The sequence below is a fragment of the Chlorocebus sabaeus genome, chromosome 21, assembly GCF_047675955.1.
Source record: "Chlorocebus sabaeus isolate Y175 chromosome 21, mChlSab1.0.hap1, whole genome shotgun sequence".
Classification (NCBI taxonomy): domain Eukaryota; kingdom Metazoa; phylum Chordata; class Mammalia; order Primates; family Cercopithecidae; genus Chlorocebus; species Chlorocebus sabaeus.
The window spans coordinates 46314004-46341949 of NC_132924.1; the positions used below are offsets into that span (position 1 = coordinate 46314004).

At 34.8% G+C, this 27946-nt stretch overlaps 1 protein-coding gene across 1 annotated transcript in view; it reads left to right on the forward strand.

The window, feature by feature from the left end:
* Window positions 1-27946, forward strand: part of AGMO (alkylglycerol monooxygenase) — a 352083-nt gene that overhangs the window by 127945 nt on the left and 196192 nt on the right. The window contains exon 5 of the mRNA XM_007981992.3: window positions 8723-8818. Coding sequence (XP_007980183.1) covers window positions 8723-8818 — 96 coding nt within the window. The remainder of the gene's footprint in view (window positions 1-8722; window positions 8819-27946) is intronic.

A 27946-nucleotide genomic window follows, 5' to 3' on the forward strand; every position in this document is an offset into this window, starting at 1 on the left:
TTATTGCAGCACTTCTGAAAATACTAAACTACTATAAAATAAAGTTTATTAAAAAAACACAGCTACATGTACATGTGTACATGTTTATACTCAGAGCCACTATACATTATGTGTCTACTATAGAAAAATATTAGAATGAGCCACCAACAACAGACACTGTTTCCTGGGAATCCTAGAGTGTTATAAAGAGCAATAGATGTATCAGCCAATATTACTTTTAATTGGATATTATCCTAAAGAAACTCTTCATTTTTTCTTTCTTTATCTCTCAACCCATCACCCACCGTTTCCTTTTCAGACCACCACTCAAATGAAGCTAAATCTGCCTATAGGTTAGAGAAAGAAATACAATAGACTCCTTATCACATGCAGAGCTGGTCAAAACTTGGTTCCAGTTTCATCTTCCACACACTCCATTGTCATCCCATCTCCAATTTAACGATTTTCACTTCTCTCAATCTACCGTGCCATAATGCGTTGGTATTTCTTTGCACAAGACATTACCTCTGCCTGGAAAATTATTTTCCCTTTACCTCTGATTGTTCTATCCTTCCAAAAAAGATTTTCCAGCCCAGGCTGGAATGCAGTGCGTGTCTCAGCTCACTGCAGCCTCCATCTCCTGGGTTCAAGCGATTCTTTTGTCTCTGCCTCCTGAGTAGCTGGGATTACAGGTGGGCGTCACCCTATCCAGCTAATTTTTTTGTATTTTGTAAAGATGGCATTTTGTCATGTTGCCCAGACTAGACTTCAGCTCATGGCCTCAAGTGATCCACCTGCCTCAACCTCCCAAACTGGTGGGATTACAAGCATGAGCCACTGCACCTGGGGAAGATTTTGGATTTTGTTTGTTTGGTTCCATAAAACCCTTGCATTTATCTATTGTAGTACGTAACACTTTTCATTATTGTATTTATGGTGGCCTATAAACTTTAAAAGAAATTAGTCTACTTTTCACTGCTGTATACCTAGTATATACAAGTGTCTACTAAAGAATTAGTGGCTAATAAATGTATATTATGTAAATGAATGAAATAAAAACTATTATGGTTATCAAAATAAATTTGGCAATGGAAATATTTTTGCTAAATTAACTAGGGTCAGGCCAATGTGAAACTAATAAAGAGTACGATGTGTTAAATAATTTAAATTTGTCATTCATTTAAATATTTTTATTTAATAGACACTCCAAAAATTACAGTATAGGATATATAGTTTATTTACCTTTTGCAATAAAATATATTTGAACATATTTGTTTTATCTATAAAGTCAGTATTGAACAGAACATAGTGAGCTATCTGCCTTCTAAGAATTTAGTATTTCTCTCAAAAGCATAATAAATTAATGACAAATGCACTTAATTTAAATTACTAGAGTGAGTGAATTTTTTAGTCCTGTCATGTCTTTCCACCTTTAAAATTGCTATGTTCTCTAGGTTGGTATTGAAATTAATTTTATAAGATTTAGCACAATATGTTTATAACATATTAGCAACCTTAAAAAAGGTAAATTTTACCCACCATGAGAAAAAATAAATACAACTGGGCTGGGTGTGATGGCTCTCGCCTGTAATCCTTTGGGAGGCTGTAATCCTTTGGGAGGCTGTAATACTTCGGGAGGCTGAGGCAGGCAGATTGCTTGAGCCCGGTAGTTCAAGACCAGCCCGGGCAATATCACAAGATGCTGTGTCTACAAAAAATAAAATAAATTAGTCAGGTGTGGTGGTGCACACCTGTAGTCCCAGCTACTCAGGAGGCTGAGTGAGATGTGAGGATCACTTGGTCCCTGGAGTCGAGGCTACAGTTATTTGTGGTGGCTCCACTGCACTCCAGCCTGGGTGACAGAGCAAGACCCTCTTTCTCAAAAAAAAAAAAAAAAAAAAAAAATACAATTATGACATCAAATTATGAAAATCTCATAAAACCATTATTACATTTTCATACAGAGAACATATAAATAATGATGATCTTCTTATATTTGAGCATAATTTAAAATATATTCATTATATTTAGGAAACAGTAAATAGCAATTAACTAGAAATAAAGAAAACTGAGTCCCACGCTAGTTTAGCTGTTTACTCACTTGCTAATTTGAACCAACAAATTAATGTTTGAGTCTCAGTGATTTTGCATATGAAATAGACCTCTTAATATTTACTTTGCCTCCTCATGTGGTTATTTTGAAGATCACTTTATGAGTGTGGAAATTCTCTGAAATATATCAAGTATGATTCTTATGTGTGATATTATTTTTATATTACATATAAGACTGCAGAGAAAACTTAGTGAAATCTCAGATCTTTTTATTACATTGTACTCCCTGCCAAACTACATAAGCAAAGACTGTTTTTCAATATGTGGGAGTTGGAGTTATATGAAGACAAATGTGAACAAATAAAGATATAAGAAACTAACAACTTTGATGTAATGCATTTGAATGCACTGGGGATAAATTCTCATAACTCTTTGTCACAGAAGGAAAGCATGCATTAAGCCCCCATGAAGTAAAGAAACAAAACTTCTCTCAGAACTTTGCCTCGGAACTCCAAGGCATTCCTTCTTCACCCTCATCCAGCATTTAAAAATGACTAATAAGACAAAGTTTATGTCCATTAAAGAAATGAGACTCTTGGATAGTTTGAATCATTGCTAGTATCAAAGACTAATGCTAGCATGCATCAGGAAAATAGAATTAATTATTATGTAGCTTACAGAAATATTCAAAGTCATTTTGAAATTTGGTAAAAATTAAAATTATTCTCTGATTTTCAGTGTTTTTCTTTTCAGAGATTTGATAGTCATTTGCAGTCCTCCTAATGAATGATAAACAAGAGGAAGCAGATTGAGTTCTCTCTAAAGTTGCCACATATTTAAAATATACAAGTGGCTAAAAATGTAAACTCTTTTATTTGTCATTGTTCTTATTTTGATAGTGCATCATTCATTTTTTTCCATATATACTTTTGACTAGCAAGGCCAATCATGGTGGCAGAGATTGGGGATATAACGATAAGTAAGAATTGAGCTTTTGTTCTCAAGGTGATGGTTTTGCTTGGAGGGAGTCATGTAAGTGAACAGTCATTGCCACAAATTTTGAAGGTTTTAGAGAGAAATGTTTGCACTGAGAACTGCTATGGGTCAAGGAAAGCTTCATAGAAGAAATAAAGCTTGAAGCAAATCTGTAATGAATAAAATTTTGCAATGGAGGAAGTTGTAGGTAGAATATTATGTAGAAGGACAACATCTGTAAAAACACAAAATTATAGAAAAATATAATAAATTTTAGGAATAACAAGAAAAATGTGTAGTGTGTGTATTAATTTCCTGGGGCTGCTGTAACAAAGTGCCCAAAGCTAGGTGGCTTAGAACAACAGAAATGTATTATCTTACAGTCCCAAAACCTGGAAGCCTGACATCAAGATGGCAGCAGGGTTAGCTCCTTTTGAGGGCTGTGAGGGAGACTCGGTTCCATGCTTCCCACCTAGATTCTGGTGGTTTGCAGCTTTGGCATTCCTTTGTTTGAAGATGCATCATTGAGATCTCTGCCTTTGTCTTCATGTGCCATTCTCGCTGTGTGCATGTCTGTCTCTGTGTCTAAATTTCCCCTTTATATACAAAGACCAGTCCTCCTGGATAAGGGCCCATCTAATTTTTAACTTGATTACCTCTGTAAAGATGCTATTTCCAAATAAAGACACATTCTGAGGTACTGGGTGCCAGGGTCTCACATATCATGTTAGTGAAAATCAATTCAACTCATAACAGTATGAGTGTGGCTAGAACATAGGATGTATAAAATGGCGGAATGGGGTCAAAAGGAAATGGTTAAGTGCATAAAAATGGGACCAGAAAGATAGACATAGGTTACTTAAAGATAATGACTTTCTAAATAGAAACACAAACTCTTATTTCAAATATAAAATCTAAGTAGATATGTCTTAAGGACAGAGATCAATACTCTCTATCTATAATCGGGTAACTTTGATCTGTGTCATTACCAATCATAGACTTAAGGAATGTGGCACATACTATTTGATTCTTCAATCATTAGTTTCTCAATTCTGATGAACATTTTTTAATTGCTTTTTCTCTAAAGTAATATTATAAAAATAAATAAAAATCCCAGAAATAAATACATTAGTAATGTTAATGAAATGTTTCTGAACTATTAAAATAAAGCAGACATGAATTCTAGAGTTCAAAAGATTTTTTTTTGTTTGTTTTTCATTTATTTAAAAGTAATTTTATGTTTACCATTTAGCCACTTGCTTAGCAGCTTACTCGTGGAGTACTTTACTCTCTCACCTCCTACATTTTCTATTTGTCATTGCCTCCTCACTTTACTTCTTACCTTGTCCAAATTAAGATGCCTAATTTCCATGACTCTGCAAAGCACAGTCTGGAGTACTTTACTCTCTCACCTCCTACATTTTCTGTCATTGCCTCCTCACTTTACTTCTTACCTTGTCCAAATTAAGATGCCTAATTTCCATGACTCTGTGAAGCACAGTCCGCATCCTCTGCTGAAATCCTGTGCCTTGAAATCTTCAGGCCATGAGTAAATCCAGTCATCTACCTTCTTCACTCCCACATCCAGATTGCTGAGTGCTGCGGGCTTCCTCTTGCACCAGGTCAGCAGTTTGGTGCCCCTCCATGTATGGATTCAGATCCAACTGACTCCTAAACACTGTGTACCAAGTCATGAACAGGAGACTGCTCTATTTTCTCCTCTCTACCTTGGGGAAACTTCAGAATTTCATGGTCTCCTCAAGATCTCCTCCCCACTCCTGCCTCTTGAACATATTTAAAACTTAAAAGAGAAATGTGAGTTTTTTCTTTTTTTTCAGTTTTCCTTATCTGGTCTTCCCTGTTCATACATATTCAATTAAAATTCATGAACTCACAAGTGATAAACATGCATTCTTACCTCTAGTTTTATAGAAAATGCTCACCTTTCTTCAGTTGGTCTAATCCTTAGGTTGGTGACATTGCTCTTACCTTATTTTTTTTTTCTCTTGGACTTTGTCCTATCAGATAGTCTTGGCATTTTCTCTCTTCATTTCAACTGCCTCCTTCTGAAAAAAGAAATAAATGGGTAATATCTCCTCCCTCGTCCATTGCTTTATTGAAGGAATACATTCAGCTGTCTCCTTTTTTGTTATCAGAGAAACATAGAAGTCATCCCTCTTTTCATTTTGTTACCTCCTCTGGCTGATTCTTAAACTTACTAACTTAGGTTTGTGAATTTCAGGTTTGCATTCTAGGCCTGCTGTTCTGCTGATTCATACCTGCAAATTCCATGTCACTTCTTTTTTTTCAATTCCTGTCTCACTTGGACACTAACTGGGAGTCTTCTCTCTCTCTCAAAAATTTCTCATCACATCTGATAATGCTAGCTACCAGATCTTTCCCACCTCTGAGACTGTCCTGTTTCCACCTCATTTACGGCCACTCTTTCTGACTGCTCATAGAGTTGCATCTTCGGCTAGCTTCCCACTGTGGACACACCTATAAGCCAAATAAAATTGATATTTGCATGACACCCATATCAACAAGTTCAAACAAGACACTTGCTGATTCCCTGAGATGTAATTCCAGACAGATGTTTCCAAAATCTTACTCAATAGCTTCCTGGACATACACCTCATAGACCCCAACACGACATTCCTCAAGTTGAAATTTACCACCTATTCTTCCTGTTCACCTTCTTGGTGAACAATATCACCAATAGACAAGCCAGAAATCTGAGTGTCTTCTGACACTGCTACATGCCTCTCAACTCCTGTGTTTGAATAGCTGCCAAATCCTTAAATCTGTGGCATGTACTTTACTGCTCCATCCCCATGGCTACTGCTGTGATTAAATATGCATCACTTTTCTCTGGGCTATTGAAATAGGTTCCAAACATATTTTTATATTTTCTATTTCTTACATGCTTAAAAAGATGTGAATTGTTTCCTTATGCCCAATCTTCTTGAAATGGTTCCCTTCTCTGGTTTAGCCACTGTCTAAATTATTTTTCTGTGTTGGCTGTGAGGCACAGACATACTGAAGACTCGCTGATGAAGATCAATTGTTTCTTTAGAAAAATGCACACTCTCCCGTGTACACAGGCTCACACGTTTTTATGGCAGCATCAGGGGATTCGTGGATTCCCTGAGGTCTGTCCAGAACCCCCATGGTCCAACCTGATTTCTAGCCACACTACTCTCCAACACCTTCTATGATACCAAATATGTGTAGCTCCCCCTAAACGCCATGTTGTTTCTTGCTTCATAATACTGTCTCACACAACCCCTGCTTGCCACATTCACTTAGTAAGAGAGTAAAATCCACTCATCTTCTGTCTATTAGCCTTAGATTGCCTTCAGGCTTGTACTCATTCTTTCCTCAAACATATAGGTCTGGGTTGTTTCTCTCCATTATAGCCCTATTACATATGACTTCTACAAGACAATAAAATAACCTAGGGTAGACAGTGTAATTTAAAGCTAAAGAAACTAAGAGTCTGAATGACATAGGTCTGAATGCATGAGAGATATGGATGTATTTGGTAAAGGGTATAATGTCCCTAATCCAGCTACCAAGTTACTCTGAGTTTGAGGAAGGAGAAGTTTCTTCAGTCGAGTTAGTACCATATAAAGATTTATAATGGAAGTGACCTTTAAATTGGTTTTATAAGCTATGTAGGATTTGGAAATGGAAATGCAAAGTTTGGAGGTAGAGAAGAAAAGTGAGAATTCTCCTACCTGAACAGCTTTGTAAAAATTAGAACCTTGACTGTGTCGTTAGACTCTTTTTCTAGAACTGTATTAATCATAAGAAATTATCCCTCATGTGATTCATGTGAATTATTTCCTCACCTATATTTTTTGTTAGAAATATGATATTTTGGAATTCATAGTGAGCTTATTTTTCCATTGGTCAGTTCCTCATTATATTACCAATATGTAAGATTTAGCACACTGTTTCATAAAATGAGTTCAGAAAATCTAATCCTATGGAAAACTCATCAAGAAAGTATTCTGTGTGCTAATAGACTTGTGATTCACATTAGCATGGTAAAAGCTCTTAAAAGATCTGTGTTAAAGAAACTTTGCTTGTTTAATTTACCCCTTCATGACTTATCTGATCATATAACCACCTTTTCCATAATAGCTGGTATTATTTCAAAGGACTACTTATCCACACTTTGGGAAATGATAACGAACTATAAATATTCATCTGCTATGCACAGTCTTTCCAAACAGAACTACTTATTAACCATCCAAAATAAGTTGTTTTATCATTTTTCTCATCTCTCAAAGAGGAGATTCCAAAATGCCCCCTCAACTTAGAGAACTTATGTCATAGGCCATAAATGTTTTGCAAGTATTTTGCTATTAACCTATTGGAGGATAATTGTTTTAATACATTTTGAAACAATCAAATCATAGTAGCACAGATCTTTTGGAACAGAAAGGATGACTATATTTTAAATGGTTTTCCCCTCCACCACTAATTTCAGGAACCTGAAGGCTAGAGAAGCTTAAGAACTTAGTAAATATCACTAAGTGGAACTATGGACTAAAATTTGGACTAAGTCTCTAGTGGACTATGGACTAAAGTGGAACTATGGACTAAAAATTGATATATTGAATAAGAACCTGGTATTCTTTTGCTCACTAATCTATTCCATTGCTTAATAACCCATTTATATTTAAAAAATTCTACTTATGATGACAGTTGAAATTTTTTATGACAGATTTGAAAACAAGAACTAGACGAGTTTTAAATGTATCATCATTGCTAAACATCCTTGAAATTACATTTTGCATAATTGAGAACAAAAGTTGTAAAATAATTTTAAAATAAAATTATAATGCTCAGAAGAAATGCTTTTAAAGCATCCAGTCTTTCAGAAATATAAACTCTATAAAATCAGAAATGTAAAGTGAAAGTCGGATTCATTTTACTCTTATTTGGTTATTTAGTCTCGCATTTAATAAAATGTTTCCTTCCAACATAAAATCACTCTTGGGGATCAAAGTCATTAGCAGAACAAGCAGATCATGTTCATTAGTTAATTCTAATCAGTTCTGTGATTTAATTGTAAGTTGTTTTTCCAAGGCAGAGGCATTTCTGTTTATTAGGTAACATGGACCTTTTAAATTTGTTTTCACCATGGAAACATATCATACCTCCTTCCTAATAACTTTGAAAAAATTAAGAGATATGATGCCATCAATCAACCATATAAAACCAAAATTAAAAGGAAGAGTATATGCTGTCCTCTTTTTATATGAAATTACTTTCTTTTATTATAATTTCACATTATTATTGAAAATGCCAGGTAATAATACTGAATTTGGGAGCTGTCAAAGGAATAAAGTCATCCATTCCTACGTTGTTTAACATAGAGTATTTGTGTGTATATAAAAAATACTTTAATCCCAGAAAACACATCCAACTTTTCAAAATTAAAGAAATAACACATAACATATAATATTTTAACTAGACAATATTAAATGCAAAATCAAAGTCCAGTGGCCTTAGCTCCAACATGTCTGTAACTTTATCACCATGTGGAATATTAATGTTGCAAAGTAAGCATGACAATAAAATATACAGTATGTACAATGAGATATATTTGCTGAAGAAATATGCATTTCAGAATATTGAACCATTAACAAAGCATTGAGAATTCATATATGCAAATTAATTTTTTAAAAATTTTATCTTTCAGATTTTCTACTCTCCCCTGGCCCTCTTCATACCCCCTTCAGTATATGCTGTTCATCTTCAGTTCAATCTTCTTTACCAATTTTGGATCCATACAGAGGTAAAACCTTTTTTTATCTTTGTAAGTTTTATACCTAAACAGCCTGAAGCAATGTCCTGGAAATCCACTAGCAGATGATTTATTGTGTAAGAAAAATCTTTGTCTGCCTTTTTTAAGGAGAAACATCTGTTCATTTTTATTCCTTTTTACTGAATATATATTGCAAAGTTTATAAGAAGCAATGAGGCCAGTTGGTCTCAATTAAATAAAACAAGTTTTTGAACTATTAAGTACCAAAACATTTTAATACTATATTCAATACAATATCTTCCTGTATGACAGTTTATTAAACATTATTTACCAAGAGAGGTTGAAATTCATTTCAATTCAGAGATTTAAACACATATATGTGTGTATATATAAATATGTCTATATTCTGTTGGAGCTCTTTGAAACATCCTTAAAAATTTTATAGAAATTATGAAAATAATTTTTGATTGGAAAACTTGCTCTAACTACAGAGTTTAAATTTTATTTAAAATTGTTCAGTATATTGTTAGTTTCCCCCCCCAAAAAAAAACTGAAGAAATGTAATTTTAGAGTCTTCCGTGGCATTTCAAATTGTCAGACTTGAATGTTTGCAGCTAGGTTATTAAGCAGTTGATTGCTTTATGAACATTTGTACCAATCCTACTGCTAAAATACCAAAAATCACAGACCTAGAAATAGTCTCACCTATACACAAGCACTCTTTTAAACATTTGGTATTTATTGGAAGCCTTTTGAAGTTACTAGAGGAAGCATGTTGACAGGTGTTGCAACTGGTTGAACAACACTACAAATCACAGCTGCATTGTACGTGAAATCTTGATACAACAAAGTGCATTATTCCATTAACCTGCAGTATTTTATGCTACCGATTTACTTGGAATAAAGAGACTGTTACCATGACTTTGGACATATGTAGCATTATTTGAAGATCTATCATGAAATAGTATTGTGTTTTATGATACTTAACACACATCAAACACTCAATACTATAACCATCTGAAAGAGATGTTGCGGCCAATTCTAACTCTAGAGGTCAAAGACCAAATTTGTTTAAATCAGTGAAGGGAAGCTTTCTGATGATTTACATGGAGGGGTTGAGGGAGAATTACATTTTATAGCAGCTCTACTCCAGGTCATGCCATGTGCTGGGTCAGGTATTAGTTTGGATGCAGAACAATAGTGCCTCAGTCACTTTCACATCTTCCTGTGTCCCTCTGAGAGGGCCATGAGCTAGGGTTTGAGTTCCATTTCATGAAGTAAAGCAAGAGTGGAGAAAAACCACTAGTGAGACTTACTCCTCTTAACTAAGAACCTCCAAGGGGCTTCTTTCCACTTCAAAAGCAATGCTTAGAACCTCTCCCTTGTGTTACACTTTATGCTTTTCAAAATACTTTTCTGTGTGTGGGTTCCTACAGTTGAGCTGCCTGGGAGGCAAGAACACATCTTCTGAAATTCATGATTTGGATCTTGGAATTTTAAATTCTATTATTAACCGTGAAAACAGTTCTGGAATATTTCTCAACTGTGCAGTTACATTTGTTTATTATATACAACATAGAATAGTTTGTTTACAAATAGTAGAATAATTCAAGATGGAGAGCCAAGAGGTTGGACATCATGACTGCTTCTGGAGAGAAAGACAAATGGAATAGAGGATGAGAGTGGGAGAAGTATTAAGTATTTTTTTTTAAATCATTTTTACAATTTGCTTGTCTTGCTTTTTTCAATTAAGAGTTAATACACAGATTAGTAAGTAAAAAATAAAAACTGAAAACAACAGCCTTTAGTCTAGAAAAATATTCACTTTATGTTTTCCTGTACTATAAATTGTGTGAACCCCTTTAGGCCACTTGCATACTGTTTAATATCGGGCATCACACTTGGATCTCCATTGACAGAAATGATATGCGAGCTGTAGAGATGACAATGTTAGAAAAAGAGCCCTGTATATTCCTGAATGGAGTTTCATTCTTACAATTGTTTCACTTCCCCTAACATCCACAAAAATCAGTTATTACTCTAAGGGGAATATGATCTTAAGAAGATACTGATTTTTTTGGAAAGCGAGGAAGATTCAGTTCTCTTAAAATCAGTCACATTAGAATAAAAGGAAGGAAAACCCCTAAAATCACGTATTTGAAAGACTATATGTGAGATAAAAAGAAAAAAAAATAGGCCATAAGACACACTAAATCATTTATGGAAATTTTCTGTTTACTTTTGAGTTATTTTGATAAATAAACAAAGTCTAGGTCAGGCACAGCGGCTCATGTCTGTAATCCCAACACTTTGGGAGGCAGAGGTGGGAAGGTCACCAGAGGTCAGGAGTTTGTGACCAGCCTGGCCAACATGGTGAAACCTCATCTCTACTAAAAATACAAAAATTAGTTGGGCATGGTGCACACCTGTAGTTCCAGCTACTTTGGAGGTTGGGGCAGAATAATTGCTTGAACCTGGGAAGCAGAGCTTGCAGTGAGCCAAGATCATGCCACTGCATTCCAGCCTGGGTTACAGAGCAAGACTCCCTCCCCAACCCCTCCAAAAAAAGAAAAGAAAAGAAAAACAAACAACAAAGTCTATTGTCATCTTCCTTTTTAAAAAAGTTGTGAAACATTTGGCTTGAAACTCTACTCTGTTGCTTAATTTTTGTGACTATATTTTTGTCTGTGTATTGTTCATGGATCTAAAGCCTCTGCAGCACATATTCAGTTATACTCTCTTGTGAATTCACTAAAGATAGTAAGAAAACCTTTTTATTTAATACATGTTTTTAACTTAAAATTGTGGAATATTTTTAAGCATTGTTTTAGATATCAGGTGTTATTTGGGTGTTAGCTGAGTTTTCACAGTACAGTAGCAATCGTATAATGATACTATTAACACTATTGTCTTTGTTTTTTTTAAATTTATTATCACATTGTTAATGTATCTATCATGTAATGCTTGAGTAGAGAAATGTAGCAGAGAAATAACTTAATTCTTTGATATTGAAGATTTGAATCAAATGATTCAATGATTTTTTGTTTTTTTTTCTTTGAGACAGCATCTCACTCTGTTGCCAGGCTGTAATGCAGTGGCACCATCTCAGCTCCCTGCAACCTCTGCCTCCCGAGTTCAAGTGATTCTCCTGCCTCAGCCTCCCAAGTAGTTGAGACTACAGGCACGCACCACCGTGCCCAGCTAATTTTTGTATTTTTAGTGGAGATGGGGTTTCACCATGTTGGACAGAATGGTCTTGGTCTCTTGACCTTGTGATCCACCTGCCTTGGCCTCCCAAAGTGCTGGGATTACAGGCATGAGCCTGTACAAAAAAATTAGCTGGGCATAGTGGCAGGTGCCTGTAGTCCAAGCTACTCGGGAGACTGAGGCAGGAGAATGGCGTGAACCCAGGAGACGGAGCTTGCAGTGAGCCGATATCATGCCACTGCACTCCAGCCTGGGTGACAGAGCAAGACTCTGTCTCAAAAAAAAAAAAAAAAAAAAAAAAAAAACCCTCAATTTGAAACATGTGATTTTATTTTATTCTTGATGACTTTTCATGAGCAGAAATATTGAATTTTGAAGTTCACTATTTTATGTTTTTTTAAAAAAATATTCTCTAAGAAATCTTTGACTATCACAACCTCTGAAACATAGTCTTCTAGGATTACTTTTGAAAATTTTAGAGTTTTAACTTTTACCGTTACTCTGTGATATTCTTGAATTAATTTTTACATATGGTATGTGGTAGAATCAAGATGCCTGATTTCTATGTACACAACCACTAACTATAGCCCCATTTGTTATGGAGACTTAAAAAAATCCATTAGATATCCTTGGTGACTTGTTGAAAAAAAGTTGACAACTTATGTTTGCATTTATTTTTAGACTCCTACTCACTTTCATTGATGTATTTGTTTCCCTTTATGCCAGTTCCTCAATTTATTGATTATCATAGCTTTAAAGGATGTATTATTCACACATTTGTAAAATAAGTTAATTTTCTCTAGGATTTTTCTCATGCATAATTTTGTGGTCATCGAATTAAGACAATTTTCTTTCTTTTTTTTTTTCCCCCTATATTTGTGCTTTTTTTTTTCTTGCCTTATTGCTCTGGCAAGGAGCTAGATGGTATAAGATAGAAGTGGCTAAAGTAAAATGTAGGCATCCTCTACTGACTTGTTTTCTTTCTCTCTCTCTCCCCACTTTTCTCCAACTCTTCGTGTGTGTGTGTGTGTGTGTGTGTGTGTGTGTGTCTACTCTAGGGATTAAATATGCATTCCTATAATATTCTACCTTGAATTAATATAATACTTACCATAAATGTCAGAATTTTATAGTAATATAATTCAGTCTATGCTTTCCCAACCTTTTAGCTAGCATTCTCACATACGCTAATCTTTCATATTCTAAATCCCAATATATGGCCAGGTACAGTGGTTTACAACTGTAATCCCAGCACTTTGGGAGGCCGAGGTGGGCAGATCACCAGGTCAGGAGATCTAGACCATCCTGGCTAACACGATGAAACCCTGTCTCTACAAAAAAATACAAAAAAATTAGCTGGGCGTGGTGACAGGCTCCTGTAGTCCCTTCTACTCAGGAGGCTGAGGCAGGAGAATGGCGTGAACCCAGGACGTGGAGCTTGCAGTGAGCTGAGATCGCACCACTGCACTCCAGCCTGGGCAACAGAGCGAGACTCCGTCTAAAAAATAAATAAATAAATAAATAAATAAATAAATAAATCCCAAAATATTGCTTTCATTATTTTAGATTTAATTAGTCAGTTATGTTTAAAGGAATCAAGAAAATAAAATCGTTAATCTTCTTTGTTTGCCCCGATGTTTACCTTCTAATAGTCTTCTTTCTTTCCATTAACCTAAGTTTTCATCCCTTATTATTTCTTTTCATGCTGAATAACTTTTGCATCTTTTGTAATACAGACCTGTAGCAACAAATCTATTCAGTTTTTGTCTATCTTAAGATGTCATGTTTTCCCTAATTTTTGAAAGAGACTTTTCTGAATATGGAATCCTTAATGGATATTCCTTTGTTGCATTTTTTTCAATACTTTAAAAAGTTTAACTCATTGTCTTTAAACTTTTATTTTTTCTAATAATTCAATTTTCATATCCTAGTTATATCATAGGTAATGTGTCTTTTCATTCCTAGATATTTACAAAATTTTTCTCTTCCTTTTAAAATGTTAGCAGTTTGACTATAATGTGCCAATGTGGTATTTAAAAAACATTAATCTGGGACTACAAGTATGTGCTTTGGAGTTAAGGGGTCCTGGTCATGATTTTCTTAAACATTGTTTCTGTCCCTTTCTCTTTCTCTTCCCCTCTGGGAACATCAATTAGCTATGTATTCTTCATGATACTACCTTAGAGATCAGTAATGCTCTGTAATTTTTAAGATTTTACTTTCTTTTGTATTCAGATTGAATAACTTATATTAATTTGTCTTCAAGTTTATTTGATCTTTTCACTACTTTCTCCAAACTGCCAGTGAATCCATTCAGTGTATTTCTCACATTGGATATTATACATTTATGTTCTAGAATTTGTCTTTTTTTATGAAGTTTTTTTTTTTCTCTGTTGAGAGTCTCTTTCACTTATTGTGACTATTTTGCCTTTATGTCCTAAATGTAATAATTATGTGAAAATTATTGTCTGCTAATTCCAATATCTGGTTCATATTCAGGTCTACTTCAGTTGACTGTTATTTTACTTGATATGAATCACATTTGTGTTTTTTTCTTTGTACGTCTAGTAATTTATTGTTAATATTATATATAAATTGTTATGGCAGATTTGTTGTAAAGACTCTAGATTCTGTTTTGTCCATCTGACCATTCCTTATTATTATTCTAGGAGGTGGTGAAATAATTGGCTAACTACCCTGTGTTTTTGGAGACTTTGACTTATACGTTGTTAGGATATGTGAGGATTTTTGGCACTGTCTTTAGTCTTAGGGCATATTCCTTATCCTTGGTGATCTTCAATTTTCGGGTCAGCCTTGTCTTTTTTTTTTTTTTTTTTTTTTTTTTTTTTAAATAATGAAATGCCCGAGGTGTTTACAAAGCCCCTCTCACTTGGCAGGATTTGAACTCTAAATTCTCTTTTGCTAGCACCAGACAGCAATTGAAATCTCTGCTCAGCAATTTTACAACTTTCCAACCTCCGAGTTTTTCATCAGATTTCTTAGTATCTTGCCCTACATATGAGTAATTTAAGAGTCAGCCAGGATTTGAGGGCACTTTGTATGCAGACATTATAGCTCCCATTCCGTGGTCCCTATCTTTCTAGGATTTCCCCCTTATATTTCCAGTCACATTTACTGTCCTAAAATTTGACCTACTACTCCTAACCTGGTTCATACACTGTCCATTCAGTGATGTAATTGACAGGCTATCAGGAAAACGAATTCTTCTCAGCAACACACTATACTCAAATAACTGCCTCAATTAGTCCTTTTGTCTGGAGATAATTTTATGATAGACCTAAATAGTAAAGGACAATAGAAATTAGAGTACAAGAGAGCTGCAAGGATGCAATGTGCAAAATGAGAAAGCATAAGAAATGTGCAGCAGAATTATGAAGTAATACATACAATGAGATAATAGAAACCAGAAGTTTTCAGAAGCTAACAGATATAGAGAAGAATAGAAAAATTTTACTCTATAGCAGCAAACGCAATAGAGTGGCAGCAGGATGAGCAGAAACTTAGAAGATCTGACTTCTGAGGACACAGATAATAGAGTGTTTTGGTTATTGCCCTTTAGTATCCAAAATTAATGGAAGTCTAATATTATTTATCTAATCTTCAAAATTATCTTAAATTTACTTAAGATCCAGTCATGCGTGAAGATTTATGTTTTTAAGTAACTATCTCCATTTTATTTATCTTTTAAATAACACATTAAGAAAGAAAAAATTACATACTATTTGTGATATGTATTTTAAGTAATGACTGCAGAGAGACATGTTTAGTGAATATCAAATTTCTGTAGCTGTTATTTCACCATTTGTGTAGATAGGAATTAATGTATTGGAATTATTAATCTAGTTGGCAAATCTTCATTATCAAATTAAATATTTTGTGTAAAGAAATATGTCACCTGGGAGATGTTTTTAATATTTCATATACTATGATTATAAAAACTTAAATATGAATATTATAAACACACAATTAGTCATGCCTTTTAAAAAAACAAGTTACATTACAAATAAGTAAATCATTTCTTTTATGTAAACTGCATTTTTTTATTTTGTGGCCTTTGGGATTAAAGTGCCTGAGTTTAACTCCTGATTTTATTTGTTACTGTGCCTATGAACTTGCGCAGAGTTCTTTACCTTCTTGTGCTTCGGTCTCCTCCTATGTATAATGAGGATAATAACAATGCAAAGTGTCATAGTCTGTTTTCCGTTGCTATAACAGAATACCACAGACTGGGTAATTTAAAAAGAATAGAAGATTATTTGGCTCAAAGTTCTAGAGGCTACAAAGTCCAAGATCAAGGTGCTGGCACCTGTTGAGGGCCTTCATGCTGAGATATGACATGGCAGAGGGCAAGCAAGCATGCAATACAGAGAGCAATTAGGGTGCAAATTTATTCTTTTATCAGGAGCCCACTCTACAAATAACTAACTCACTCCTGATTTAAACAGTAATAGTATTAATAAATTTATGAAGACAAAACCCTCCTGACCTAATCACCTGTTAAAGATCCCAACTCTTAACTGTGTCACAATAGCAAATAAGTTTCAATATGAGTTTTGGAGGGGACATTCAACCATAGTGTATACATTGCTGTGAGGATTAAAAAAATGTAGTTCATATTTCAATCTAACAATTAAAATAATGCTTGAAACTCAAGCACAAGAAGGCGAAGAAGGTAAAAAACTCTGCCCAAGTTTATACTCATAGTAACAAATAAAATCTGGAGTTGAACTCAGGCAATATAATTCCAAAGGCCACAAAATGAAAGATGCAGTTTACATTATAGAAATGATATTACTTACTTGTAATTTATAACATAGAAAGTACTAAAAAATGTTTTCAGTATTGCTACTGTTATCTTTTTTGAAATATAGATACCTGTTTTACTGTATGTCACTTACTAACCACTCTTAGCCATGATGATTATTCATGTGTATTTTGTGACATAATTTTAATTCAATGGATAGTTTGTTTAATATGAATTATTAATATGAATAAATGCAATCAAATTTAAGACTTAAATAATTAATGAATCCCCAACTTACTTTAGGGCAAAAAAATGCTTTTTTTTTTTTTTTTTTTTTTTTTTTTTGAGGCGGAGTTTCACTTCGCCCAGGCTGGAGTGCAGTGGTGCAATCTCGGCTCACTGCAAGCTCCGCCTCCTGGGTTCACGCCATTCTCCCGCCTCAGCCTCCTGAGTAGCTGGAAAAAATGCATTCTTAACTGTAGAAATTTGAGATTCTAATCATAAAGTACGTTGTTTAGAGTTTTTTTGTTATTTATTTTTTCTGATCTATAAACTGATTAATGTACAGATTATTACATTTGGCAAGTTCAACATTTTTGAAAATATTTCAATTACTGTGGTCTGCAGACATTTAGTGAGAATCTATTGCTATTCTTGTAGTATCTTGTTACTACACATAAGGCTAAGTATTCTAGTCTTATGTACTTAATAAAAAAATTAAATGCTGGAAAATGAGTTATAATTTTCTTTATGAAGAAGTAGCTAATTTTGAAGAATATATTTTAAAAGGACTGAAGTTTAGAAGCACAGTTACAGTAGTCTCAGTCCAAGAATTCTCAGTTACTTATGGTTACTGAGAATTGGTTTGACATATTCCAAAGAAAATTTAATGAGTATAATTTCTATTCATTTATTTATTTATTATTTTATTGTGAGCGTATCCAGTACTCACTATTTTTCAGGAAGTATTTTAACATTAAATTTTCGTAACAACTCATTAGAATTTATAGTGGTATTACCTCCAATTAAATATACTGAGTAACTCACCCTGGGCCATATGATTAGTAAGTATCAAACCTGGGGTTTGTACAAAGTAGTCAGACTCCATATTATTTGCTCTAATCTACTACACTATGCAGTTTCCCTCTACAATGGTCATTTCTGATCTTAATGTTGTAATAAATAGCCACCATGTATTAAGCATCTAGTATGTGCCAAACAAAAATTGCTCACTTAATTTTCACAAAATAATTTGAATCTCTGAAGGATAATTAAAGTTTTACAGGTCATAAAGAATGAATTCAGTAATAGGGCTTTATTTTAAGGGTATGGGTAGACATACATGCAGCAGGAAACCATTCCAGAAATTTAATAGAAAGTCAGAAAACTAAATTTCTTATATTCACCAAACTCTGTGAGCAAATCTCTTTCCTTTTAAGGCTAAGAACGTTGATATTCTATGATTTATATAAGGCCACACAGCATGCATGGGAGATAAATTTTGACCATACTTCATTCACTTGTCACACTTTTTCCTCAAACAACACATTTATCTGGGTTTCACTCGGTAGACCCTGGTGGGTGGCAGCAGAGTTCATAAAGAACTGATATGGTAGAGTTAAAAGATCAAGGTCATTGGCTAAGGCCAAGATCAATTGTAATTCTTCCTGTACCAAATAATTGTGTATACTTTACCCACATTTACTTTCCCTCTCTTAAAATCTAACCTATTTCCAGAGGCCAGTCCTGATAAAAATACTTTAGTGATGTTCTATTGCTTACTGAATAAAGTCTAAATTCCTTTCATGTTCTTTGTGTACCACTTCCCAACTATATCTCCTGGTCTATGTCTCATTACTTTACTTATTTATACTTTATTTAGACTCTCTGACCTTGCTTCCAAATCTGTTAAGTAACAGTAGTCATACTCATCCATAAGAGTGTTATGCAGATTAATGAAATAACAAATGTAAAGCTCATAGTTTGGAACATATGTTTTCAATGAATAGTACTTATTTTGAAAAAGTCAAATGACTACATTTTGGAATTGGTTCATAAAGTCACAACTAGAACTGAGCAAGGGTAGGGTCTCCTGCATGCATCAGAATAATGTGAGTGTAAGTACTCACATTATATCTTATCAAGTTATAGAATGACTGCTCCCTTCCAAGAACCACATGAAATAAATCTCTGGTGAGTGAAGGTAGGAATTTGCATTTTGAACAAGCATTAGACTGAATGTAAATGGAATAAATTTTGAGCATCATGAAAGTAGGAGCTGACAGTAAACTTCTTAAGGATAATAACTATGTTGTATTAATTTTTGTTTTCCCAGTGTATAAAACTTAGATCACCACCAGCAAACATCTTTTTAATGAATGAATGCACTGATTGTGTTAAGTAGATTCTCTACAATATGTTTGTTTCTTGGCAGGAGGCAGAAAAATCGACAAGAAGAATATACTCATAGGAAAGACCTGAGTCAGAATGGATGTATTAATAATGTATATATTTTTAATCCCTAAGAGGACAAGGGAAGGGACATGCTTTAGTAAGATGGCTTGTCCTTAGCAGGAAGCTATGCAAATGGAAATGACAGGGCAAATGAACTTAAGACGTGTAAGTCCTTATAGATTCTAATCTAGTGGTTGAGAATGTATTATATAATATTTGACTTCAAAATATTAGTATCTGAAAATATTTTTAACGGATAACAGTTTATAATAGATGACAAAGAGATCTGATATTTGAGAATGGAAGCTGAGACTTTGCTGAAGTTGCTTATCAGCTTAAGGAGATTTGGGACTGAGATGATGGAGTTTTCTAAATATACAGTCATGTTATCTGCAAACAGGGACAATTTGACGTCCTCTTTTCCTAACTGAATACCCTTTATTTCTTTCTCCTGCCTGATTGCCCTGGACAGAACTTCCAACACTATGTTGAACAGGAGTGGTGAGAGAGGGCATCCTGTCTTGTGCCAGTTCTCAAAGGGAATGCTTCCAGTTTTTGCCCATTCAGTATGATATTGACTGTAAGTTTGTCATAAATAGCTCTTATTATTTTGAGATACGTCCCATCAATACCTAATTTATTGAGAGTTTTTAACATGAAAGGCTGTTGAATTTTGTCAAAGGCCTTTTCTGCATCTCTTGAGATAATCTTGTGGTTTTGGTCTTTGGTTCTGTTTATACGTTGCATTGTGTTTATTGGTTTGCATGTGTTGAACCAGCCTTGCACCCCAGGGATGAAGCCCACTTGATCATGGTGGATAAGCTTTTTGATGTGCTGCTGGATTAGGTTTTCCAGTATTTTATTTAGGATTTTTGCATCGATGTTCATCAGGGATATTGGCTTAAAATTCTCTTTTTTATGTAGTGTCTCTACCAGGCTTTGGTATCTGGATGATGTTGGCCTCATAAAATGAGTTAGGGAGGACTCCTTCTTTTTCAATTGATTGGAATAGTTTCAGAAGGAATGGTACCAGCTACTTCTTGTACCTCTGGTAGAATTCGGCTGTGAATCCGTCTGGTCCTGGACTTTTTTTGGTTGGTAGGCTATTAATTATTGCCTCATTTTCAGAGCCTGTTGTTGGTCTATTCAGTGATTCAGTTTCCTCCTGGTTTAGTCTTGGGAGGGTATATGTGACCAGGAATCTTCACAAAAGTCTCAGGATACAAAATCAATGTGCAAAAATCACAAGCATTCCTATACACCAATAACAGACATACAGAGAGCCAACTCATGAGTGAACTTCCATTCACAATTGCTTCAAAGAGAATACAATCCCTAGGAATCCAACTTACAAGGAATATGAAGAACCTCTTCAAGAACTACAAACCATTGCACAACGAAATAAAAGAGGACACAAACAAATGGAAGATCATTCCATGCTCATGGATAGGAAGAATCAACACTGTGAAAATGGCCATACTGCCCAAGGTAATTTATAGATTCAATACCATCCCCATCAAGCTACCAATGACTTTCTTCACAGAATTGGAAAAAACTACTTTAAAGTTCATATGGAACCAAAAAAAGAGTCCGCATTGCCAAGACAATCCTTAGTCAAAAGAACAAAGCTGGAGGCATCATGCTACCTGACTTCAAACTATCCTACAAGGCTACAGTAACCAAAACAGCCTGGTACTGGAACCAAAACAGAGATATAGACCAATGGAACAGAACAGAGCCCTCAGAAATAATATCACACATGTACAACCATCTGATCTTTGACAAACTTGACAAAAACAAGAAATGGGGAAAGGATTCCCTATTTAATAAATGGTGCTGGGAAAACTGGCTAGCTGTATGTAGAAAGCTGAAACTGCATCCCTTCCTTACACCTCATACAAAAAATTATTCAAGACCTAAAATCATAAAAACCCTAGAAGAAAACCTAGGTAATACCATTCAGGACATAGGCATGGGCAAGGACTTCATGTCTAAAACACTAAAAGCAATGGCAACAAAAGCCAAAATTGACAAATGGGATCTAATTAAACTAAAGAGCTTCTGCACAGCAAAAGAAGCTACCATCGGAGTGAACAGGCAACCTACAGAATGGGAGAAAATTTTTGCAATCTACTCATCTGACAAAGGTCTAATATCCAGAATCTACAAATAACTCAAACAAATGTACAAGAAAAAAGCAAACAACCCGATCAAAAAGTAAATGCTCATCATTACTGGCCATCAGAGAAATGCCAAACCACAATGAGATACCATCTCTCACATGAGTTAGAATGGCAATCATTAAAAAGTCAGGAAACAACAGGTGCTGGAGAGGATGTGGAGAAATACGAACACTTTTACACTGTTGGTGGAACTGTAAACTAGTTCAACCATTGTGGAAGACAGTGTGGCGATTCCTCGAGGATGTAGAACTAGAAATACCATTTGATCCAGCCATCCCATTACTGGGTATATACCCAAAGGATTATAAATCATGCTGCTATAAAGATACATGCAGACGTATGTTTATTGCGGCACTATTCACAACAGCAGACTTGGAACCAACCCAAATGTCCATCAATGATAGCCTGGATTAAGAAAATGTGGCACATATACACCAAGGAATACTATGCAGCCATAAAAAAGAATGAGTTCATGTCCTTTGTGGGGACATGGATGAAGCTGGAAACCATCATTCTCAGCAAACTATTGCAAGGACAAAAAACCAAACACTGCAAGTTCTCACTCATAGGTGGGAATTGAACAATGAGATCACTTGGACACAGGAAGGGTAATATCATACACCGGGGCCTGTCATGTGGTGGGGGAAGGGGGGAGATAGCATTAGGAGATATACCTAATGTAAATGGTGAGTTAATGGGTGCAGAAAACCAACATGGCACATGTATACCTATGCAAGAAACCTGCATGTTGTGCACATGTACCCTAGAACTTCAAGTATAATTTTAAAAAAAGGAGAGCCTTGATACCAAATCATGCACCAAAGTACTAGTGATCCATCTGCACTAGTAAACTAGAGACAAAGCTTTGGAGCTGGTACAGGGATGGTAAGGGATGGACAAGATCCCTGCATAAAGCCAGGAGTCTCTACAAAATGATAGTTTCAGTGGATGAGTATGAAAAAGGCAGTTTCACAGTAAAAAGAAAAAAAAAGATGGGAATACCTCCCTAGTCATAAACCTACCAATGGCCAGGCATGGTGGCTCACACCTGTAATCTCAGCACTTTGGGAGGCTGAGGTGGGAGGATCACTGAAGGCCAGGAGATTGAGACCAGCCTGGGCAATATAGTGAGACCTCAGCTCTACACAAAAAATTTAAAAATTTAACAAGCGTGGTGGCACTTGCCTGGAGTCCCAGCTTCTTAGGAGGCTGAGGCAGGAGGATAGCTTGAGCCCAGGAGGCAGAAGATGCAATGAGCCGAGATCACACCACTACACTCCATTGTGGGCAACAGAGCAAGAATCTGTCTGAAAACAAAACAAAACCCAAAACAAAACCCTAGCAACTTGCAGATCTCAGGTCAGAATTCCACTACTCACATAAACAAGATAATCAACCTCCAATATTCTTTGAAAAGGATCTCAGGCTGGTAGTGGCCTCAGGCATTTGGCAAAAGTAGAGGAACAAACATTAAAACCAGGTGGTATGGTTTGGCTGTGTCCCCACTGAAATACCATCTTGAATTGTAGTTCCCATAATTCCCATGTGTCATGGGAGGGCCCTGGTGGGAGGTAATTGAATCATGGTCGTGGGTCTTTCCTATGCTGTTCTCATGACAGTGAATAAATCTCATGATATCTGATGGTTTTATAAAGGGGAGTTCCCCTACACATGCTCTCTTGCCAGTCACCATGTAAAATGTGCCTTTGCTTGTCCTTCACCTCCCACCGTGATTGTGAGGCCTCCTCAGCCATGTGGAACTGCAAGTCCATTAAACTTCTTTTTCTTTATAAATTAAAAAAAAAAAAAAAAGAGAGGGGGAGAGAATGGAAGCTGAAATGTAGATTCATATTTGCTTTGTTTACTAAAGTATCTAACACTCAGATGATGTCAGGCACATAGTCGGTTGGTAATCAATTAACATTTGCTGACTAATCAGCAGAAGTCACACCTGAAATTGGGAATAAGATCATAATGGCAGTCATAACACAGTGAGTTTTAGAAAGAGTCAAAAGTATGGAGCTTGCACCATAATAGTGTGGATTGGAGTTTTGGACATGGATTGCTTAACCTTCCAGTTTATCAGTTGCCTTCTTTTCATATAATGTTATTATTACTCATACCAGCATGATTCCATTTATCACTGGATGCCTAAACTTGTAAATATAAAATGATGTTACATAAGAATGAAGTTTGGGATGGTTAAACCTATAAATGTTTCCAGTTTTTCTTCTGTAAATTTACTCTGTGTTGTTTAAACATAACAAAATAACTTATTCTCTTTTGAGGGAACATGTTTAACAGTTACTTGTATTCATTTTTCCAAGTAGAAACCAAAAGTGTTATTCAAAAGATATGCTGAAACAAATTCAAATAAAATACTAACTTGTCCTGCTCTTGTGGTTTTGTTTGAGGAATAATGTAATCATAAGTGACAAGAATCAGCCTTCAAGATAATTTATTATAAACGCAGTCCTTTAAAACTTTTGTTTATTGTATAAACATAACTTAGTCCCATTCTTCATTAAAACTAAGCCTTTAACTCTTTAACCCTGTGGTATGGATTCATCAGAAATTTACTCCCTATGAAACTCTTTATGATCCCAACAGTCCTGATTCCTCCAGATTGTTTTATTTCCAAACTGTAAATATTGTTTTTTCACTCCTTAGTGTGGAAATTCAGCTACCTCCATATTACATGCTTACTGAAGTAGAAAACTGCCTAATCAAATAGGAAAACATTTGGCCGTGAATAAATCAGGATTTGTCCAGCATTTCAAAGTGTAAAACTAGGCAGACAAGCACATATCCTAAGAGTTCTGCTTTCTCTTCCTTCCCTGTAGATAAATCAGAGGCTAATATGGCCACCACTACCATCTGTCTAAATACTTGTGTGGTTGTCTTGAATTAACACAGCAGAAATAGTGGAAGAAGCAATTAAGATTTCATTTTTACATTTCATCACCAGATGCTCTATAATATAAATGTATCCATAAACGTTCAGGTTGATTAAGCTTGTAACAAGTAAAACAATAAGTGTTTAAAGATCAACTAATTCAGAACAAGAAACTGTTTTAATATGTTGACTTACAGTGTTTGCGGATCTTATTCTTTTTCTAAAACTTTAAATGAGAATTGCTGTAGATTTTATTGATAGTATAAAAGCATATTTTTATGTATACTCAAATAATAAATGCTGACATTGTCATTCATTCTACTTTTAAGTTAATAAATAGATAAATTAGCGACACTAAAATGTAATTTCCATTGTTCCACTCTGTGACCTCTCGAAAGATCTTCCCGCAGTACCTTGTACTCAATAAATAACCAGAGAATAAATGAAATCCATACGGATTCTTTCAATTTCTGTATAATCAGTTGAAGAAATTTATGAGCAAGAAAGAATAATCTAAATTCTCTTCAGGAATAATCAATGAGATTATTGCAAAGCTGCACTACGGGAAACTAAATAAAAGCATACATCAACACTAAAAGTAATTTTCAGCTTGAGACTTGGAAAGGGAACTCAATTTGCTTCTTATTAGACAATGCTTGGGCCAATTATAACTTCAAATTTATTATAAATTCAAATATCTCTACTGTGAAATAGCAATTATAAAAGAAAGAAAAATGAGTGATTTTTTTTATCAGTCCCAAGAGAAAACAAAATTATGTGGAAAAGGTAACTTGTTTGTAAAATCTTTTTTTCTGATATAGTTTTAACTTTCCATTGAAGGAGCGTTTGGAGTGTAAATTTGCTTCAGGCAATGCTTGTGTATTACCTCATTTCTTTTTACTTTTAAAACCTAGTAAAGTCCCTAGAAACTCAATAAATATTTGCAGAATAAATGAACTGGCCGACAAGAGACTTCTTGCTCTCTTGTTATGCAAATAGCGTTCAGTAAGAGTTTCTGGTAAGAATTTATAAATACAGGTTTTAACGCTCTGAAATAGATTGTTGCTAGTGTTGATAGAAAACCCTTACTGGTAGGTTGGTACTTAAAAAAGTAACTGTTCAGTATTTGAATATATATTTAATATTTAGTATATATGGTAAATATATTTAATAAGGTTAAATATATGATTATACTACATAATATTTGTGCCCTTCAGGTTTTCCATCTGCAAATGAGAATAAATATGGCAATATCTTATTGAAGGAGCACAGAAATATTTATTTATTACTACACACTTTTTAGATAAGTATGCATGAGCCTATAGTTAATTATAAAGGTCTTTCCAAATACATTTTTGTACATATGCACACACACATGTTTAGATAGATAGATAAGATAGATGGATACAGATAGATGAAAGAATAAATGAACAAAAAGAGAAGAAGAAGAGAGAGAGAAAGATAGAGAAAAAAATGAAAGAGGAGGAGGAAGAACAGAAGTGAGGTGTGGGAGAAGAAAATTGGCCAGGAAAAAGCCAAGTAATTATGGCCTACTTATTAGTTCATTTAATTTTAGACTTGGCTGACACGGAATCTTGTCACTAATTTACCTGAAAGTTAATCTGTAAAAATTATCATTTTCAAACTTCATTTTAAAGCATATCTTTCTCAGCTGAATCTGACATGACAAAGATTTTTCCTGTCAGGTAATACATGTATAAGAGGCTGGCTTAGTATTTCCCTTAAATACTGGCTACAGTGAATAAGAAGACCCACAGTGGTCTGGGCTCCGCTGGAACATCAATCATGCATGACGTTATAACGAAAAGTCTTGACTAGTTATAGTCAATGTTGTCACTCTAACCTATGCTCATCTAAATGCAGACATTTATCCTACTACGGAGATTTCATTTCACTTCACCCAAACCCAGTCATTCCTCAGCATTTAGCATATCATTTTGCACATGCATGTTTATAAAGAGGGTTCTGTAAAACACACGCTTTTTAGGATATATTTTCCCTATTATGATTTTTCCCTCTCAGACAAGAATCATAAATATTTGTAAGCATCTTTGATTTGGGATGAACTTTACAATTAACCATAGATGCATGCCTTCTTTCTGAAAAGTAAGTGGTTATAAATATTCCTATGACTTTTCAATAACATATTCTAGTATTTTAGTATCCATTTGCAGATGTAAAAATTGAATAATAATATTATGGGCATTCCCAATATTTAGAAAGTCTCTTCGTCAACCTCAATAGTCAGAATGAGGTAAGAGGAGGCAAATTTCCAAGCAATTCAAACAAAGAAAATAACTTGTTTTGAACAAACTGAATACTTTCGATGAAGATAAGTCTTGTTCTCTAACTAAAATCACCAGTTAATTGCATCTCTACTTTTAATCAAGCCACAAAATTCTAACTACTGAATGTTTCCCAATCAAAGGAATCAAGAGAAATAATTATGAATTATATAGAATGGAATAAGTTAATTGAATAAAAAATAATTTCAGACAGACTGTTATTTACTATATTTATTTGGATGCTTTGTGGAGTTCAACTCCAGTATTTTTCAATTTAAATGGGAAAGACACAAGACACAGAATTATGTTTTTTAGGTAATATAAGGTAGTGAGAAAACTTCTGAAAATTGTATCATGAAAAAAACTGTGATCAGTTCAGAGTAAGCATTTAATTATTTATCGCATGTACATAGCTTATCAATTTCCATAGGAAAATTATTTCAGACTGGTCACCTAGATACAATGGGAGTTTCATGAATCTTTTAGGTCTCTACATTATTCAACTTAATGTGTGAGTGCAGGATAGGGAGGGTCATAAGGATTCTCAAAAGAAATCTCATAATCACTTTTCCATCTCTGGCTACTTTCATTTGAAACTGAAGCTCTCCTAAAACTGAACTCAGATAATATAAAAATAATTTATGGTATTCACTTGCCAATGATCACCGAAATTTCACCACTTCATTATCCAGTTTTACAGTTGCTTGCTCTGTGATTTTCTGTTTGTTTTGTTTGTTTATTTGTTTTGGCTCCTTCATTTTAGCTTTTTATCTTAACTTGCCCAACTCACTTGATTAAAGATCATGCGTGGACTTTCATTCCTGGCTTCAAACTCCAAGAGCTCCAGACTCATGCTTTGCCTCTGGCCCTGGTAATGACCACCACACTCACTCCCTATGTCATTCCTCCCACCAACTCCCAGATTAGGAAATTATGCAGTGTTTTCCTCCTGAACAGTAGAGGTCTGGAGCACAGAAAGACCCCCATATCCACAAAGCAGAATTCCTCCACTTGAGCACTATTGACATTTTGTACCAGATAATTCTTATTGTGGGGACTTGTCCTATTCTTTGTGGAATATTTAACAACACTAAACCCACCACTGCTCACTAGATGCCAGTAGCACTTTTTCCAGTTATGACAACTAAAATTATCTCCAAACATTGCCAAAATTGCCTGGGGATGATAATCACCCCAATTTGAGAACCACCGCTATAAAGAAATAAGAGTATGAGAGGAGTAAGAGGGATTTATCTATTGATATACTATTGTCAAACAATCACGATGCGTAACCAATGTTGTATGTGACCTGAGAAACACAGAGAATGGTAAGGCACAATTTTCATC